We start from the raw sequence: 18,263 nt of genomic DNA, 5'->3' as shown, positions 1-18,263 counted from the left end.
TACACCATTTTTAGATGCAACGTGCCCCAGGCATTTCTACAGCAGACATTTTGATTTGTAATAACAAGAAAAGAGCAGGTGAAACAACTCTCATCACCGATGGCTCCGTAATGGAACACAGCTGTCAACGCACATGAGCTTTTCCTGCTAGAAGTCGTCAAAATGTCCGCTGTGAAAGAAGATCTGCTTTGACCTGTCATGATAGGAAAAGTGCAGGTGTAACTAATAACAATGGCTTTGCTCCATTCAAGGCCACGCACCAGGACCTTGAAACTGAAGCAGTTAAATGGAATTCAGCCATGATTAGTCTTACTATTTACACACACATGGTGACCCACACAATGATTTGAATCCTGATTAGACTTCAGGATCGTGTAGGTGTGCACACACTGAGGTTGACTGACATCCCCCTGACTCTCCTGTTAGCTTTGTTGCACCTGTGAGAGCGGAACAAATTACACCTTAAAGGTAAGTACACACCACACATTACACCTCTGACCTACAGTATGAATATTCACTACCTCTCCCAGCAACTGTGACCAATACAATATACTGTTTACAGCTGTGATTGCTCCGCTCAATATTTATTTATTATTCTCACTCCCTTTTTCAAAGCTGAGTGTGGAGCAATTAAACTGGCGGCTAATGTGACCACTACTTTACATGGGGTCTAGTGACCTCCCGAAACACCCAACGTAGGTCCATCCACCTTCAACCTGTGCAGAGGACAAGTCGGTCGCAATAAATGAAAACAACAAGCGTGCAATCAATATACAAAAATAAATATAAGATTTCTCAGAGCTGGTACTCTAATAACTTCCAGTGATGCGAAGGGAAATTGCTAACTAATTACTGTTACTACATTATATTTAGAGGAGTCAAACATAATTACAAACACTAATTGCATTACCCAGAATTATGGGAACGTGAGGTCCATGTTAAGATGTGTTTTCGGAGTCACACAGGCACCTTCAATGGATACACACAGCATAAAAAGTTAGAGAGAGAAAGAAAGCAGTATTCTCTCTGTTCTAATACATGACTGAAATTTGATTTTCCAAAAATTATTTATGTGCAAGCTGGAAATTGTCTAATAAATCAAACACCACTAACAGGTCCATTCTTTGCTTCAGTATGCAACAGATACCACCACCCAGAAGCAGCAGCAGACCTCGGAAAATAAACAGAAGTACAAAGAATTAAATTAGGTGTGATAGTTGGCCTGTTATAAAGCCACTAGTGAGGTATATCTTAAGACACCCACATTAAAACATAGGCGGTAATGTCTTTGTGTTCTCACAGGCAGATGCTGGAGGAGCTGATGGGTGGTGCATCTGTCAGTGGCATGCATCCTGCAGTTTGTTTTGCCGCTGCTGCTCGAGGTAGCGCTGAGCTGGTGACAAAGGGAACGTCTGACAGCATCCATCACGAGACTCCTGTGTCTTTGGTGCCCTGAGCAAACATCTGACAGTGGGGATAGCTTCATTTCATGCCATTTCTTATCAATATCTCATAAGCTTTCACTGCCTGTGGCTTTTAACAGACAAATGGAAGACATAAATGATAAATCTCTTGCACCAAGTACGAAATGATCCATTTTACACTGAAAACGAGATCAGTCGAGTCAAGGTGTCCCTTTGAATTTATTGGATGACAACACTTGGTACGCTGTTTACATGCACAACCGGGGACTTTCATTACCAAGGACACTGGTAATGATTGAACACAACACACACACACACACACTAAATGAGGTATGAATGTGTTGAGCTGCACAGGCCCGAGTCGATACCACACTCACGACTGAAGAGCTTTGAATGAACCTACAAAATGTGAAAGAACGTGCACCCATCAGTTAGAATATTTCATTTGCAGTGTACACAAGTAAAGAGATGGATTCCAACCCACATAAAAAAAAGAATGAAAGCACACCCTTTGATGCACAAAGGTTAAAAAGCCTTCATAATTGCTGGGTAATTTAGGACCAAATCTAGCTACACTTACAAAGCCTTTAACTTTTGTACATTCATGAAGCAATGTGGTTTTATTTTTAGACGATCCTATTCCCCTTCTTGTGGACGTTGGCCTGCACCTACATCAGGAGCACCTGCTTTGTGTTACACTACAGTCAGGTCCAAGTAGCCTCCACTCTTGGTTTTATGGCCGGTTTTGCAACTTCGCCTGCAATATCAGAATTCCAAGAGCATTTCTGAACATAGCACAAGAAGGATTATGACCACCCATTGGGACAACTGTTGTTGCCATCAACTCATCCTCACTTTGAAGTAATACTACACCAACAAAATGACCTGTGAGTCAATTAGTCACGCCATATTACTTTGTATGTGTGAAGAAAGCCTTGGTTTTTTTGTATGCCTCCACAGAAAACTGCAAACACATTGATTTATTGATTGGGGACCACGTCTAACAGCAGAACCACATCAAAACATCCATTTATGAACTCACACAACTTGTGCAGTATAATTCAAGTCTCCTACTCAGTGCTTCCAAAAACATGCATTTCACTAAAACCTTAATATGTAAAATTAAAAGTGAAACATATCTATGCTGTCCCTTTAAAACAAGACTCCAACACTAAGGTTTTTATAGTTTGGGAAGTAGAGGATACGTCTGGATAAATGAGACTTGGATTATATTGCACGTGCTGAGTTTGTAAATGGATGCTTTTATTTCGTAGTGCTGTTAAACATGGCCCCCAGTCAATGAATTGGTTTGTCTTTTGTTCATGTATTCAAGGTAACACAGTATGACTTATTGATTTTAAACCTGTCCACTGCTTTTCATCATTTATTATCCTGTGTTTCATGTACATTTATAATACACCTAATTTAAATCATTTTATTGTTGTATCGGTTCATTACTATGCAAAATTTCTCCCTCTGCACTAACCTATTTTTAGGAGTATTCACAATTCACTTTATTGCACTCTAATGTTGTTCTGGCCATGTGGAATGTTGTTTGCTGTACGTTCTTTACTTGACTACACCTGGATTTGTGAATAACATTTTGTTCACTGTATATGTAGCTGCTGTATATAGAGAATAACAATAAAACTAGAATTTACAAAAAGGTTATTTTGTGGGTGAAGCATTCCTTTAAGGTAGCGGGTCCCAACTGGTCCATCCATGGGTCCAGCTTTCTCCTTTGTCATCAGTTTGAGGTCTTAGTCTTACACATTCAGTGTCATACTTGTGTTTGGCCACGTTGTCGAGCTAGTTTGCGGTCTCCGTCAAGTAACTGTCAGTCATTCACTTTACAGCAGAAAACGGCACTTCATTATAAAAGCTCCCTAACAGAAATTTACTGAACTGTGGTTTATTTGGACAAACTTCACACATTTGCAGGTCACTTTTCGGTCCATTCAGAATGGGCCCACAACCCCCCCAGTTGGGAACCACTGCTTTAAGGAGCATTAAGCAGGCCAGGGACCAGCAACATTGAAGACCAGCGCTTTGGTCCAGTGCAAAAACATGTACTATTACCTTATTTATACCAAACAGAGCTTTTCAGGTGAGAAGAGACAAGCACCCACAAGAAATCCAAATGAATATGAAGAGTATGCTCATTACTTTACACAGAATGATCCGTTCTAAAGCAGAAGACAGTGTGAACTGTAAAACTGTGCCACCAGTGTAGTGCATGCTTTATTAGTGCAACCCTAATTACACTCACTCAGGGCTGTCATTTTCTACCTACAGAACTATGAAATGAATTGTGACAAACAACTGTGATTTTGTCTTTACAGTTTTTATTCACCTTTTATTACAAACAGCTCATCAGAGGAAACTCAGGAGAACCTGTAAGACAAAAAAAGACTGCAGGTCAGTGGATGCAGCTAAAAACAAAAAGACCAAACTCAAGCAGGTATAGTTTATTGTTGCTGTACCTGATTATGATTTCTCTGCTGCTGCCTCCTCATCTCCGCCCTTGGTGTTACGTGTGTAAATCAGCTGTGCTCTGTGTTTGGACACCAGCTTGATCATGCCTGGAAGACAAAACAGCACCATGTTGTCTGTCAGTATATTAGCTTATTTTAGTTTCCCTGCACTGCATCTCACTTCAGACAGCGTGTACATCAGGTCATTCCCAGTGTCTCAGTGAAAGCTTCTAAATGCCTGAGATACAGATTACAGATCCATCTTCTGTGCTGTTTAAGTGTAAACAGTCGAACTGCAAATGATGTTGCCCCGTGTGTGAGACAATAGATTAATTTATCAGAACAAATCTGCACAGTCTGAAGACTTGTTTACGCTTTACATAGATGAATGCAGTTGAACTCTTACGGTAATACATCTTTTAAGCTGTATGGATTTGAGTGTCTAGAAGACAGTGTAACTGAAAAGTGATGGGTGAACAGATTCATTACAAGTTCCTACCTCAATGCATTTTGCAATTTGAAAAAAATATGATGGACAGCAAACTGTTTTGTTACAAGTGGCAGATTTCACATAGACACTGAGCCAAGTTCACCATTAGATATTAGATAAGACCATTAGATAACTGTTTGCTGTTAATAATTAAGAAGAGAAGAGTCAGGGATTTCGCATCAACCATGCAAATCACTCACTGTCACAAATGGCACTGCTACGAATAACACTTTGACATGGATACAGAGTGTGTGAGCAGTCATAAACGTTAGACACAGCTGACGAGAACTGCTGATGACTGTGGGGATTACTGATGGGACGAGTTTAATGTTGCATCACAACATTGTAGATGGTGAGAAATTTTATTGTTAGAAACATCTCCACATCAGCCTCTAATGCAAAAGATGAATTACAGCAGAGGAATATCTCAAAAGATTGAAGGAAACAGTCAGCCAAGTTTTAACTTTCAACTTCTCAGTGAAATATTGATTGCAAACATATGCAGACGAATACAAACATACAGATAAACCAACAAACAATGTTGGTCAGGACACCCTGGAAACAATCAGACTTGAGCAGCTGAAGTGCTAAAATACTGCCATTAAACTCTTTGTGCCAAGCAATTTGTAGTTTGCCTGATTACATTACTTTATCACTGACTGATGAAATACGATTTTTAAAAAAAAAATCTAATCTAAATGTATCCAAAATAACTAACAACTGAACCGTCAATACAAATTTTACCAGAATTGAGTAAATGCACAGCCATAAGAGGCGTGTAGTACCACTCTGCCTTGACGCAAGCCCTCTCATACAGCCCATCAAGATGATCTCGTAATATGACTGTGATTTGGATGCAGGTTTTGTATCTGATCCAGTCTGCACTATTTGGGATTATGGGGCAGACAAATTCACCTTTGGCAAGCAGCTCCTGGAGGGCGTTCCTGGCCAGGGAGCCACGGATCTTCAGCCTCTCAGACACGACGGCAGGGGTGATGAGCTTGTAGTTGGGGACTTCTTTGTACAACTTGTCGTAGGTTGCCTTGTCGAACAGGACCAGGTTGTTGAGCTTATCCCTCACTTTTCCCTTGGACCACTTCTGCTCAGAACCACACAGGAATAAAGTCTCGATCAGGTGAGCGCTACAGGGTACCAGATCAAAAATATATTCTGCAACCACATCTAATGTGTACCGCCCCTCTCAATGAACATTAACCACTGCATACCTTCTTCTTGGCTTTGCCTCCGGACTTGTTGACTGGGTCCTTGTCCTTCTTGGACTTCCCAGTGTCCTTCTTCTTGTCTTGCTTGGGAGGCTAAAAACAGATGACAACACATTATAACCCTCCAGCGTCTCACATTTCAACTGTGGGTACAGATGGATCCTGTGTGCACACGCTTCAACATCTGGGTGTTTGAGTAAAGGATGCTTATGCAGTTAAATGATGGCAAAAAAACAACCCCGGTTATGACCAGAGCCAGCAGCCTGAGAGTAATTCGGCAGGCCGGCATGGGATGGCCTAGTGTGCGTCCTCAAAAAGCGTTACAAGGCTCACATTTTACGTTGATTATTGTCATTGTCAAAATAAGAAGACATTGTATTAACCTTTCACTGTTAGCGGCATGTGTACATGTATAAATGTAGCCCTCATTTTAGCTGAATTGTGACTGACAACTTAGCCAGGCTATGTGTGTTGCATGAAAGCGTGGTGGAATTAGCAAGCTAGCTAGCTAACTAGCCAGCCGCTAATTGAGTAAAATTTAACAACTTATTGCTTCGGCCACACACTTTTATCACATCGTTGGATAATATAAATCCACCGCCAGATAATCCCAGTAATTAGAACTCGGCATGAGTTACAGAAACATGGGAAATGTCTCATTTGTTTCGACAAAACGCGTAATATCTATCCTCACCATGTTTCCTCGTCAAGATGTCGGAGCGAAAGGAAGTTCACCCGTGCAAGAGCCCCTTAGTCAACCTGTATATGCGGAAACGGAAAAGGGAATTATGGGAAATTGAGTTCTTCCGTGTTTAACTGTTCTTATTGTTATTGGCTCAACAGTTTGCTGCGCAACAGTTATACCGACAGGTTTGAGATTAAAACGAAGATTTAAATTAATAAAGAAAATACAAACTAGCTAAATATGAGCTCGTATAGATTTGTTGTAGTCGTTTTACACTGTGACGTCACGTGACAGTTGTGTCAGCTGAGCAGGGCGCCGCAAAGATGGTGATCTTCAGTGTGTATGTGGTGAACAAGGCTGGAGGTTTAATTTACCAATATGACAACTATGTCCCGAGAGCGGAGGCCGAGAAAACATTTAGCTATCCTTTAGATTTAGTGCTCAAACATCACGATGAAAAGGTCGTCGTGTCGTTTGGACAGCGGGACGGAATCAGAGGTAACATATCGGTAGCTCATTTCACTAGCTAACCTAGCTAGCTAGGGAGGGAAGTGGGATCTAAACCAATCAAGTAAATGTACTAATAAATGGACCAGTCATCTATGCCAAGTGTTTAACTAGATAGCATTTATTTTGGATTGCTTCCTCTGGTTAAACATTGGCTAAAATGTTCCTACTCTGCAGTCTGCCTCTGCATGGTACTACATTTTGCAGTTAAAGTGGCCTTACTATGATGTTACAGCTGTGAAAATGCCTTTGAATGTTCTGTGGTGTAAGTATTTCACAATAAAGTCTAACTTTAAACTGTGTTTTCTGTAACTGAATGACCTTTGTTGTCATTCTGCAGTGGGCCATGCAGTGCTGTCCATCAATGGAGTCGATGTGCTTGGCAAGAACACAGCAGAAGGAAAGGACATCATTGAATACTTAAAGGATCCCTCAAATTACCCAGTGTCTATTCGCTTTGGACGAGCACGCCTGAGCTCCAATGAGAAGCTGATGCTGGCATCTATGTTCCATTCGTAAGTCGTATCAGTGTCTCACAGAGAGCTCAGGGCCTGATGTGTCTGACATGACTTTTTCTATCCTGTTGGCAATTCCGATACCTACTCTCAGGGTATTTCTCTATCCAACCCCCCTCACTGGAACTGATTACGATCATTTCTCTATTTGTACAGTAATGACAGGCTCTAACTACACATCAGGTCATATTCTGTCGATTCATATCTGTCTAACTTTTGCAAATTTAAATCTAGGAGATTAAGGAAAAGGCTTCACTCAGTTAAAGTACATGCTTCTTCATCTCTTCACCAAACCACATCCCCTGCTCTTGGCTCTTTAAAACTACTTGTGATTTCACAGTAAAGGTTACCATATATTATGAAGCATCTTTTTCTACCCTGATTCCAGTTCTGATACCCAAACTCAGGGTATTTGTCTGTGCTGAGTACCAGCACAAGACCAGTGCTATTTTCCTGCTAACTGGACCAAATTAAAGTCATTCTTCTATGTGCATAATAGAGCCTGACCGATACATCCCCTATCACAGATATATCGGTGTTGACGTACATGTTATCCAATATGCCTTGATATGAAAATTTCTGCATAACGCAAAGCACAAAAAGATGCTTGGGATAATTTATAATCATTAAATCACCCATGAAGTTTACTGTTTCATTGCTCTGAGGTCATTTTTAACTGTAAAGTTTATTGTCAAAATGTAAAATTTCCTGCCTCCATTATATGTCCTTGTCATAAGTGTTTAGTTGCAAGAAAATATGTGTTTTTGTATATGTATATAATGTGTAAGTAATATCGGCTGATATATCAATATTGGATTTTTTTTACTCCCTAATATCAGTATCAAAATCAACTCCAAAAATCCAGTATGGATCAGGCTGTAGTGCACAGTAGAGGCTGCAACTACACATCAATTGATATCTATAAGTAGAGACATTCATACATCAACACCCTTCTTCAGCTTGTGCAAATTTAAATTGAGGAAATTAAGGAAAAAGGTTTGGTTGCTTGGCTCCATGTTTAAAACTACTTCTGATTTCACAGTAAAAGCTACAGTGTATTGTCTTGTAGATAGTCACGTCGGAATCTGCTCACTAAAGTAAATTTTGGCACCAGTCAGTATCAGTTGATCCCTGTCTCAAACATTAAATTGCCTATCTTTGTGTTTCTCCAGCTTGTTTGCTATAGGTTCACAGCTGTCTCCTGAGGTTGGCAGCTCAGGGATTGAGATGCTAGAGACGGACATGTTCAAACTCCACTGCTTCCAGACTCTCACAGGTCGGTAGTGTAAGTGAGTGTCACTGCAGGTGAACCAAAGGCCCATGCAGTGATTTTGTTGTCAGTCATAAAGCCACTGACAGAAAAAAGCAGAGAAATCCAGTCCCCCTAAAAATCCACCCACTCAGCTACATCCTTATAAATGAGCCGTCAACATGACACATCTATTTACTATAAGTGTGACAGTAGCAATTTTAAAAGTGATGTCTTTCTCAATGCTTGTTCCATTTCTGTTCTTTCAGGGATAAAGTTCATCGTGCTCGCGGACCCTCGACAGTCTGGTATTGATGCGCTACTGAGGAAGATTTATGAGATCTATTCAGATTTTGCCCTCAAGAACCCCTTTTATTCTTTGGAAATGCCGATCAGGTAACAGAGGGATTCAGGATGATGAAAATTAGTATTTGGCACTTGGTACATTTCAGATTACAAACCAAGTGTCCAGTGTCTAACACCCACGTGTCCTTTGATGTCACTTTATTTGTCGGATTTTCAGGTGTGAACTATTTGACCAGAATCTGAAGAGCTCGCTGGAGATCGCAGAGAAAGCTGGCAACTTCGGAGCTGGATCTTGAACCAGAGAGGAGTGGAAAGAGCGTGCTATCATTTCTAACCACAGCAGATCCCCTGACTTCATTTAAAGTTGGTTTACGTTCAGTTTGCGGGAAATACAAGTGGATTTTGTGTCTTTTTCCAAGTTGGTATCAGTTGACACATTGTAAATACATTTTGTTTTGTAAATACTTGAAGATTAAATGCTGCGAAAATTTCACATCATGTTTGTTTTTGCTGCAAATACGTTGAATTAATGAGGCATTCAACTGTAGTCTAAGGGACACTGAGAATAAACAATGAAAGTGACTGAAAAAACGTAACAACAAAGTAGCATTTATTCAAGCCTTTGACTGTTCTCAGAAGGAAGACCCCACATTTTAGCTTTCTACAAAAAAGATGTGCAAGTGTTGTAATTCCATCACGAGTCATATTACAGAGTTGTTGTTTCTTTAACACAGATACTGTACAACGTACCAGTTTCCTAACCAGGTTCCAGTTTTGTGCTCCTATGATTGAAATAACTTTCCTGTAATTGTGTTTTGCGACACTTCATTATATGACATAATGTGCAGTCATTCATGTTCCCTTGCTGAGTCATTGATGCCATGTTTACAGACTAAATACAGTTTGTAGAAAAGCACCTTCACAACAGGCTTCTGAAGAAAAAGCCCTCAACTCAAGAGAGCTTCATTTCTGTTTATGTCTGGTCGAAGAGAGAAAATACTGTTGTATACAAAAAAAAAAAAAAAATCAAGTAAGAAATATCTGACAATACGATGATGGCTCAGAATACTCAGTTTTCCTCTGGGTGCGGAGGATGAGGTGTGATGATGTTTTAGTCGGTCTTCTTGGACACGTGACCCATCTTGGTGCGGATGTTGCGCAGCAGGAAGTATCCAATAGTGGTGATGCCACAGACGACCTCTGCTACCCAGAAGGCTGTTTCCCAGCCGTAGTGCTTGGCAATGGTGCTGAAGGGTAGTCCAGACAGGAAACCGCCAACTGAGGAGGACACAAAATTATAAGTACTTCAAGGATTAGAGATTATAGAAAGCAAATTGTCTGATATATAAACTAAACTAAGTAAACTGTATCACTTAGACACTACTGGTGCAGCAGTTCAAAAAATGAAAACCAATCAACTTACTGTTGGCCATCAGGGCAACAATAGCATGTGACGTCCCACAGTAGTTGGATGGGGCGCTCTCGTTGGCTATAACTCCAAATAAAGCTATTGGTCCATAAGAGGAGAAACCAAAAGCAGCACCCAAACTGAGTATCCACACCTGAACGTACAAATGAGAAGTACAGTCATGAGATGAGCATGCATTAAGGCAACTATGAGTAAGTCATTTTTTGTCCAATGGGGTGTCAGTGTAGGAGCGGATACCTTTGAGCTGTCAGGAGAAACTGTGACTCTGAACAGGTACATGGACACAAACATCCCAGCCATCATACAGATCAGGATGAAATGCCGAGGGTTGCCGTAGAGTTTCATGCCTTGCTGTACAAAGTAGGGAAATATACATGTAAGTCATGAAATGGAGGCCAAAAAGCAAAGATTATTATCATTTTAAGGGTTGTGAGACAATCTTAGACTTAGAATATGCACAGAGGTGGTCCTAACATATTTCGCCTCAGCGTACTGACAGTGAACATGTCACTCTTTTCACAGAGGCAGTTTCCCTTCTGTGCAAATTACTAACACAAATACGACTTTGTGGTGTGTTGCAGTGTTTCTCAAATGGTGTGCTGTGATGCCAATCCAGGTGTGCTGTGGAACTTTATAACAACCACACATTATTACTGCAATATTCAGCTGGGCCTATACAAAAAGTTGTGATTTCATTTTTAATTGACTGTATCGGTATGTTGTGTGCACCAATTTCCTAATAAAGAGGCAAACTCTAGCAATTTATTTAATTTCATTTAAAAACCCTTCATGGGGAACCTATTTGTCGCCATTTGCACTTAGGAATTCTAAGTGTGTGACACATCAAAAGCCCTGATTGGCAGCCAGTGTGAGGGATGGTAACAGTTAAAAGGAGACAGTCATTAGTGGGACAATGGATCGCTTTATTGTACGGCGCAACTTACAACAAAGCACCAGTGAAGACAACCTACCTCCGAAAGTAGACAGTATCACGAAAGCTTCCTGTCGTATTTTTCCTTATTTTTATTGTCTCATGTCCTGATAAGAGTGATAACACACGTTATAGAAGCTATTGTGCACAGATATAAATACAGGTGTGCTTTGAGATTTTGGCTTTCCCTTTGGTGTGCCGTGGGCACAAAAAGTTTGTAAACCACTGGTGTATTGTAAAGGCTCAGGAGTAACTAAGAGCAGCTGATGCTTAAAAGGTATACAATGCAGGATTCTCAGGTACGGTTTGAAAACACACTAGCCATCGAAAGAGAATTCAAAAGCCAACCCCAGATTCACTCATTTAGCATTTTCCTCAGTGTATTTGCATTTTTCTGTGCTGTCTCTCTTAGATGGCTGCTGCTTATGGTCTGGCACATGGTCACTACCTTTCCATGAAGCCCCAACCTCACCTGAGCACCGTGGGGGTACACACGCATAAACACATTAACATGAATACATAAAATGGGAAGAATAAAAGAAAATACAGGAAACGGGACCTGCGAAAAATACACCACACCACACTTCTAGACGGTTGCAAGTGATGACTGAGAGGGATTACTTCTGTCTGTCTTCTGTCTATATGTAATTTTTTTAGAAAAATCCTGCAGAGTGCACCTTTAACTTGCATGCAAAAAAGAAGAGGAAGGACAGAGGCAATTCAGGGCTAATCATTGTGCTGGTTAATGATCATAAAGTTGCACCTCCTTAGTACTTGCTCTGTGCTCTCTGCTATGAAAATCTTTCAGGATCGTGTGGCAACCATTCATTCATTCATGTTTGTAACCGCTTATCCTCTTGAGGGAGGCGGGGGGACTGGAGCCTATCTCAGCTGACATTGGGCGAGAGGCAGGGTACACCCTGGACAGGTCGCCAGGCTATCACAGGGCTGACACATAGAGACAGACAACCATTCACACTCACATTCACACCTACGGACAATTTAGAGTCACCAATTAACCTGCATGTCTTTGGACTGTGGGAGAAAGCTGGAGCACCTGGAGAAAACTGACGCTGACAAAGCCATATGACAAAATGTATTAGAATGTATTCAGATATAAACTCACTTTGGCCACCGCCTTGTCAGAGAAGTAACCTGCAGCGAGACTGCCCAACAGGCCTCCAACCTCCAGGGCACTCATGTATGAGCTACCTACGAAGAAGAACATAGTGATTCAAAAGAAATTATAAGCGAACTCTCAACTTATTTCTCAGCAGAAATCGGAGGTGTCCACCAACTCTTCCATACCCATAAGCGCAGACTGGCCCTTGTCCTGAATGAGGAACAGCTGGCCCCAGTCTGTGCAGACTGTCTTCACCCCAAACACCACCAGATAGGACACAGATAGCAGCCACAGATAGGGTGACAGCAGGAATTCCGACAGGGTGCTCTCATCAGTGGAGGCTCCTGAAAAGGAAGCGGTCACAAGACAGAGTGTTATTGTGAGGTGGGGACGGGAAGGATCTCTACTTCTAATCAGATTAATGCATAAAACATATCTTCTATCTGACATTGCCTTCATAAGAGCTAGACACAGCTCACACAAATGACATGTGAGGGACACACTGGGTACGGAGTCCACCATGTTGGTGACCTTTAGTCACAACACGAGAGGCACATGCTTCACACACACACACACACACACACACACACACGTCTGGAGCATGCACAGCTATATGTGAACTGAGTGTTGCACATGTTTAAACAAATATACTGTGTGTATACGCAGTGGCTAAAAACTCGTGAGTGTCATCAAACTGAGGATTCATTACAAATCATTCAGTAAGTCACCCTCACCTCCTTTGCTCTTCTTGGCTCCTGTGTCTATATTGGGCAGCCCCACCTCCTTGGGCTCATTCTTGATGAGCAGCAGACAGCAAAAGGAGGCCACCACACAAATCATCCCAGATACCGACAGTATCGTCCTCCAACTGTAACTCTGGGTCAGCACTGTAGCAATAATGGGGCCCAAGCTGCCAGCCAGATTCATGCTGCAGGAGAGAACGGCCCACCATGTCCCGAACTGAGAGGGCTCAAACCACTGACGGCGGAGGAGAGGGAATAATGACACGAAATCATGACAGAGCAGACAGGAAGTGTCATTATCTGGCCTTTGATGTACAGGAAGGACAGAATAATTGAACCAGTGCAGCGTTCTAAATTGACAGCAGGTAACAACTGAATGAAATGACAATGTCATTTGACAGTTGGAGTACTGGATGATGTGACAGGCCACAAATCAGTGACGTCAAACAGAGACAGGAGGAACATTTCACTCATGTTGTACATACATTATAACACCGGTTACATCTCTTAAGCTTGCATGCATTGCAAACATCTACTGAGGAACACTGAAACAGTATTGCGGTAAAGCAAAGTATTGTTTCATTACATTCTTACTATGAGCTGCTGGGTTCTACATGAACACTCTATTTTCTGCAAAATCCAATCAGGATTTATTTACATTTTTAAACAATGTAAATACCACACCCAGTCCTGATGAAGATTGTCTGATATTTTAAGCATTAAATTCCCAATAAATAACACATTTAACTCCTTATTTTTGTGTGTTACATGCATCTGATTCGGACTGTCTCTCTATCTATACCTGTTCCCAGTTCAGTTAATTATCAGGTGTAATATGGTGCCTATTTGTTCTTTATAACATGTGATGAATGTGATGTAATATACTGGCTTGTGGCTCAGGTACCTTGCGCAGCACCCTACCGCAGGGAGGCCAGCCAAGGCCCTGGCCCAGGCCATTGAAAAACCACAGGACGGAGAAGACAGCAACAGTGGAGGACCAGGAGAAGACCACGTTGATGCCTCCCACCATGCACAGGCCAATGGAGAAGAGCCAGCGGGCACTGATCTGGTCCGAAAGCACGCCACTGATGAACTTACTGATAGCGTAGGCCAAAGACTGACTGCTGGTGATCATGCCTGATCAAAGGGGAGGCAAGAGAAGAGGAGCAGATGAAACTTCTAGGAAGATTTTTCTGGTCCTAAATATTCCTGACATGTATAATATGTAATAGCATGTATGGGAGTTAGTCAGTTGTGCTTATGATGCAGACATTTTCAGGGTTAAATAATTCGTCAAGCTTTGTATTTCAACAAGTTTCAAGTTTAAAAAAGTATGCAAAATGCTATCTATGTACTGTAACAGCATTAATTGTGATTTATCTTTAATAAAATGTGCAAAAAATGACAAAGTATAAAATCAAGAGTGTCATACCCAGGTCATCCTTATCCAGCTCAATTTCTTGCATGAGCGAAGGCATCACGAAAGAGAAAGTTTTTCTGTTAAAGTAGTACAGTGTGTAGCCTACGAACATGGCCAAAAATATAGTGGCTCGGTAGTATCCATAACTTGCTTTAGCCATGTCTGCGGATTAAATTCTATAAAAATGGCAGAAGGTGGAAAGAACAGAGGACAAATCCAGAGGTGGGAGCAAGCTCCTGGTGTTTCTGCGGCCTGTGACAGTGAACTTTGCTACAGGATCCCCTGCAGAATAGGCTGCCTACAAGCAGAAACGTGCGCGCAATCAGCAGGGGAGGTTAATGGTCAACTTGTCTGGCCCGGAGTTGATTTTATCTGTGTTGTTACTATGAGCTGCAGGACACTCAGAGGGAAATCAATCAGTTTGTGACATCAACACTGTGTAAATCTGTTGTTTTCTCTGGGCACCTATTAAAAAAACAGGGTCCCTCTACTTGAACAATGACCTAGGTGTTCTTTCCATCTGTTGCTGTTCGTCCATGTGAGGATGTTGCGGAAGGAGTCCTCAGATTGATGCGGTTAATCATTTACTGGGGAGTCCAATGGCTGGAGCAGGACAGGGGGAGGCTCCTTCAAGTGGGTGTGTGAGCTGTGGTGATTTTCAGTGGTCCTGTCAGACAAAAACACCATGTACAAAATGTGTTAAGAGTTGCAAAAGACAGATTACACGGGCATTGTGGGGAATTTAATGTGAATAAGGCATGACATGTGACTGGAAACATGCTAAGGAAGCTTAAAAGAAAGTACTTACGGGTAGGGTCTGGCTGCAGAGCTCCGTGCTCGGACCCTCCGTCTCCGTCTGACTCCTCCTGGTCCTGAGCTTGATCAAGGGAGGTAATTGCTAACTGTGTACGTAATTAACGACCATCAGGATCCGATATCAAGCGCTCATTAGTTAAAATAAGAGGAGTTTCGCCGACACATCAGACATCACGGAGGCTCTCATAGGAATGAATGGACTTCCGGTTAACTCGCATACGTACTCAGAGTAAAGTGGAAACGAGGCGTGAGCCACACGACCTCCACCAATAACACCAAGGTAAACAGTACAACCCCTTTTTAATTCCTTAAAAAACTGTAAGTGATAAAGTTATGTTAAGTAACGTAACGTCAAGCAGCGGACACGTTAACGTTAAACACCACTCACCTTGAGTTAGCTAATGTTAGCTAATGCTAATTTCGTGTACAATAACGTTAGCTTATGCTAGCATACACAGTAACGTTGGTAACGTTACCCAAGTTATTTGCTGTTTAGCGTTACTTAACCTAAGTTAATATGATATATGTTACAGTTATATAGAAATAAAAATAACGGTTGTATCATTGACCTTGGTGTTAGTGGTGAAGGTCGCGTCCCAATAACACTTTTACGCTACGTAACGTTAGCCTGTGAAGCAAAGGCATCTTAACACACACTTACACACACACACACACGACTCATTGATAAGACGACTAACAATAGGCTATGCAGCCTAAACGTGAAACCAAATGTAGTCAGTCAGCTTACATGATGATCTCGTGATGCCTGTGACTTATACAATGTCACGGATCTGTCACAGTGTATTAAGGTACATCAGTAGGCTTTTCTGCCTGCACTTGGTTTTAGCTCAGAGGCCACACTAGCATTTGTATTTACTTTTTCTAGTCACCAGAGTTAAACTTTGCACAGTGGTATTTTGAGCTTCACATTCTGGTCTTTAACACAACTGGTTTTCATGTAATTGTGAGCTTCGTCTTTGAATCTATCCTCCAATGGGACTTTCTTCTGCGATGTGACTTTAAATGTAACTCATTACCAGTTAAACTTTCTGCTTTCCATCAGCAAGTCCTTCTCTATTGGAAGTTAATTTACAGTCATAATTTTACACCACATAACACACCAGTTTGGAATAACAGGTACATATTGCTTAGCAGAAAATCTGTGTATATCGAGGAATGGAGATCCAAAGCAATCTAGGCTGTTGCACATTTTCTGGATGATACTGGAACCATGTTACAGCATGAGGATTTTTGTAAAAAATACCAACTTCAATGTAATGTTAAGCATTATAATAGAGTGATAAAAGCCATACCAATTTCTCTGAGGTCAATGGTTAGAGAAGACATTAGGTACTCTGAGGTCTCCCCTGAACTGACACAGCTCTGCTTCGGATGATTGTATTTTTGTGATTTTAAATGTACCAACAAAGTTATTAGAAATATTTTGCTAAAAGAGTATTTCCCTAACCCAGTAAAAAGAATGTATATTCTCAAGGAATTTGAAGGAAAAGATTAAGAAAATAAGAAAAAATTAAGAAAAAATCCCACCTAAAGTAAAAGAGGTCAAATTCAAAATTTTAAATGAAATTTACCCAATGAACGAATTTTTAAGATTCAGGTTTAACTTTGAGTTGAATAATTGTGTTTTTTTGTGAAAGAGAAATTGAAAGTTTGGAACCTCTTTTCTTTCACTGTGATTCAGTGCAGTCTTTCTGGAGCGAGATGCAGAGCTGGCTACAGTCCAAGGAAATTGAGTTACCTTTAACAGTGAAGACAATTATATTTGGTGTTTTTGGTGAAAATAAGAACGTGGGCTTTGTCCTCAAAACTTTGGTGTTATTGGGAAAGTTCTTCCTTCACAAATGCAGATATTTTAAGACCAAACCGTGTTTGACTCATTGGAGGAATGAGCTAAAACTCTTGAGTAAGTCCCTGAGTCTTGTTAAAGAAAAGAAAGCCCTTAAATTATTTTCTTTACTAGAAACATTTAAGTTAATATGAGATGTCCCCTGTGATTTATTTTTTATTTTATTGTATTTGTTTGTTTTTTATTTTATTTGGTATTATGTTTGTATTATAATTAGGTTCATGATGTATGTTTTACATTCATATTGAACTTGCTCAACCCAGGGCAAAAAAATATGTGGTTTTGTATGTCTATTCTGTGCCTTGTTAGTATCTATCTTTCAATTTAATACATAAATAAATAAATAAATAAATAAATAAATAAATGAATGAATAAAAATCTATCCTCCAATGGATTCTGTGTATTGTGTTGGGACAGCTCCATCTAGTGGCTGATTGTTCAACTACAACAAGTAGCCCATACACACCGATCAGCCAAAACATTAAAACTTTTGTGGGTGAAGTGAGTAACATTGATCATTTTGTTACAGTGCAATGCTCTGCTGGGAGACCTTTGTTCATGGCCCTCAACCCACCCAAACATCACTGTGGGCTAAGTAACAGTACTCCCTGATGGCAGTGGCAACCCCAGCAGAAAAATGAGCCATGCCACACCACAAAAACTGCTCAGGAATGGCCAGAGGAACATGACAAAAAGCTCAAGGTGTCAACCTGGCCTCCAAATCTCCCACACCCCAATCAGATTGAGCATCTTGGGATGTGCTGGTACCCCACCTCCCAACTGACAGGTCTCAGATGATCCGGAGCTCCTGGTGCCAGACACCACAGGACACCTTCCAGAGGCCTTGACGTGAGAGAAAAGTCCGATCCAGGGAGGCCCCTCCATGGATTGGGGGTACCTCAGAGGTACCAGCACGTCCCATGGATGCTCGATCAGATTTGGATCTGGGGAATTTGGAGGCCAGGTCGATGCCTTTAGGTTTTTGTCATGTTCCCCAGGACATTCCTTAGCAGTTTTTTGTGGTGTGGCATGGCGCATTCTTCTGCTGGGGGCCCACTGCC

At 41.2% G+C, this 18,263-nt stretch overlaps 3 protein-coding genes across 3 annotated transcripts; 1 reads left to right on the top strand and 2 right to left on the bottom strand.

The window, feature by feature from the left end:
* Positions 1-3,752: 3,752 nt before the first annotated feature.
* Positions 3,753-6,370, bottom strand: rps25 (ribosomal protein S25). Its single transcript, XM_049576238.1, has 5 exons — positions 6,306-6,370; positions 5,615-5,704; positions 5,304-5,487; positions 3,908-4,006; positions 3,753-3,818 (listed from the first exon to the last, which is right to left on the bottom strand). The coding sequence occupies exons 1-4, from the start codon at positions 6,306-6,308 to the stop codon at positions 3,912-3,914; spliced, it is 372 nt and encodes a 123-aa protein (XP_049432195.1). The 5' UTR covers positions 6,309-6,370; the 3' UTR covers positions 3,753-3,818; positions 3,908-3,911.
* A 170-nt stretch (positions 6,371-6,540) lies between these two features.
* trappc4 (trafficking protein particle complex subunit 4) lies at positions 6,541-9,366 on the top strand. Its single transcript, XM_049576237.1, has 5 exons — positions 6,541-6,794; positions 7,144-7,318; positions 8,491-8,594; positions 8,837-8,963; positions 9,091-9,366. Exons 1-5 carry the CDS (start codon positions 6,620-6,622, stop codon positions 9,167-9,169), a joined length of 660 nt encoding a protein of 219 aa, XP_049432194.1. The 5' UTR covers positions 6,541-6,619; the 3' UTR covers positions 9,170-9,366.
* Positions 9,367-9,883: 517 nt separating this feature from the next.
* Positions 9,884-15,540, bottom strand: slc37a4a (solute carrier family 37 member 4a). The gene is made up of 9 exons (XM_049576235.1): positions 15,328-15,540; positions 14,532-15,186; positions 14,004-14,236; positions 13,091-13,334; positions 12,542-12,700; positions 12,360-12,445; positions 10,540-10,653; positions 10,297-10,435; positions 9,884-10,151 (listed from the first exon to the last, which is right to left on the bottom strand). The coding sequence occupies exons 2-9, from the start codon at positions 14,677-14,679 to the stop codon at positions 9,985-9,987; spliced, it is 1,290 nt and encodes a 429-aa protein (XP_049432192.1). The 5' UTR covers positions 14,680-15,186; positions 15,328-15,540; the 3' UTR covers positions 9,884-9,984.
* Positions 15,541-18,263: the final 2,723 nt, after the last annotated feature.

This window comes from Epinephelus fuscoguttatus, linkage group LG5 (assembly GCF_011397635.1).
Source record: "Epinephelus fuscoguttatus linkage group LG5, E.fuscoguttatus.final_Chr_v1".
Lineage (NCBI taxonomy): Eukaryota > Metazoa > Chordata > Actinopteri > Perciformes > Serranidae > Epinephelus > Epinephelus fuscoguttatus.
The sequence above is the reverse complement of the archived record's forward strand: the minus strand, read 5'-3'. Positions and strand labels throughout refer to the sequence as shown.

Bases quoted from the DNA above. Each gene is read 5' to 3' on its own strand.
- rps25 (XM_049576238.1), bottom strand. The intron at 5,488-5,614 runs GTATGCAGTGGT...GGTTCTGAGCAG, and splicing joins GAGGCAAAGCCAAGAAGAAG to AAGTGGTCCAAGGGAAAAGT. The intron at 4,007-5,303 runs GTGAATTTGTCT...TTTGTCTTCCAG, and splicing joins CCAGGAGCTGCTTGCCAAAG to GCATGATCAAGCTGGTGTCC.
- trappc4 (XM_049576237.1), top strand. From the start codon at position 6,620: ATGGTGATCTTCAGTGTGTATGTGGTGAACAAGGCTGGAGGTTTAATT. The intron at 7,319-8,490 runs GTAAGTCGTATC...GTGTTTCTCCAG, and splicing joins CTGGCATCTATGTTCCATTC to CTTGTTTGCTATAGGTTCAC. The intron at 8,964-9,090 runs GTAACAGAGGGA...TCGGATTTTCAG, and splicing joins TCTTTGGAAATGCCGATCAG to GTGTGAACTATTTGACCAGA.
- slc37a4a (XM_049576235.1), bottom strand. From the start codon at position 14,679: ATGGCTAAAGCAAGTTATGGATACTACCGAGCCACTATATTTTTGGCC. The intron at 14,237-14,531 runs GTATGACACTCT...CCCTTTGATCAG, and splicing joins GCTGGATAAGGATGACCTGG to GCATGATCACCAGCAGTCAG. The intron at 12,446-12,541 runs GTATGGAAGAGT...TCTTCTTCGTAG, and splicing joins GGGCCAGTCTGCGCTTATGG to GTAGCTCATACATGAGTGCC.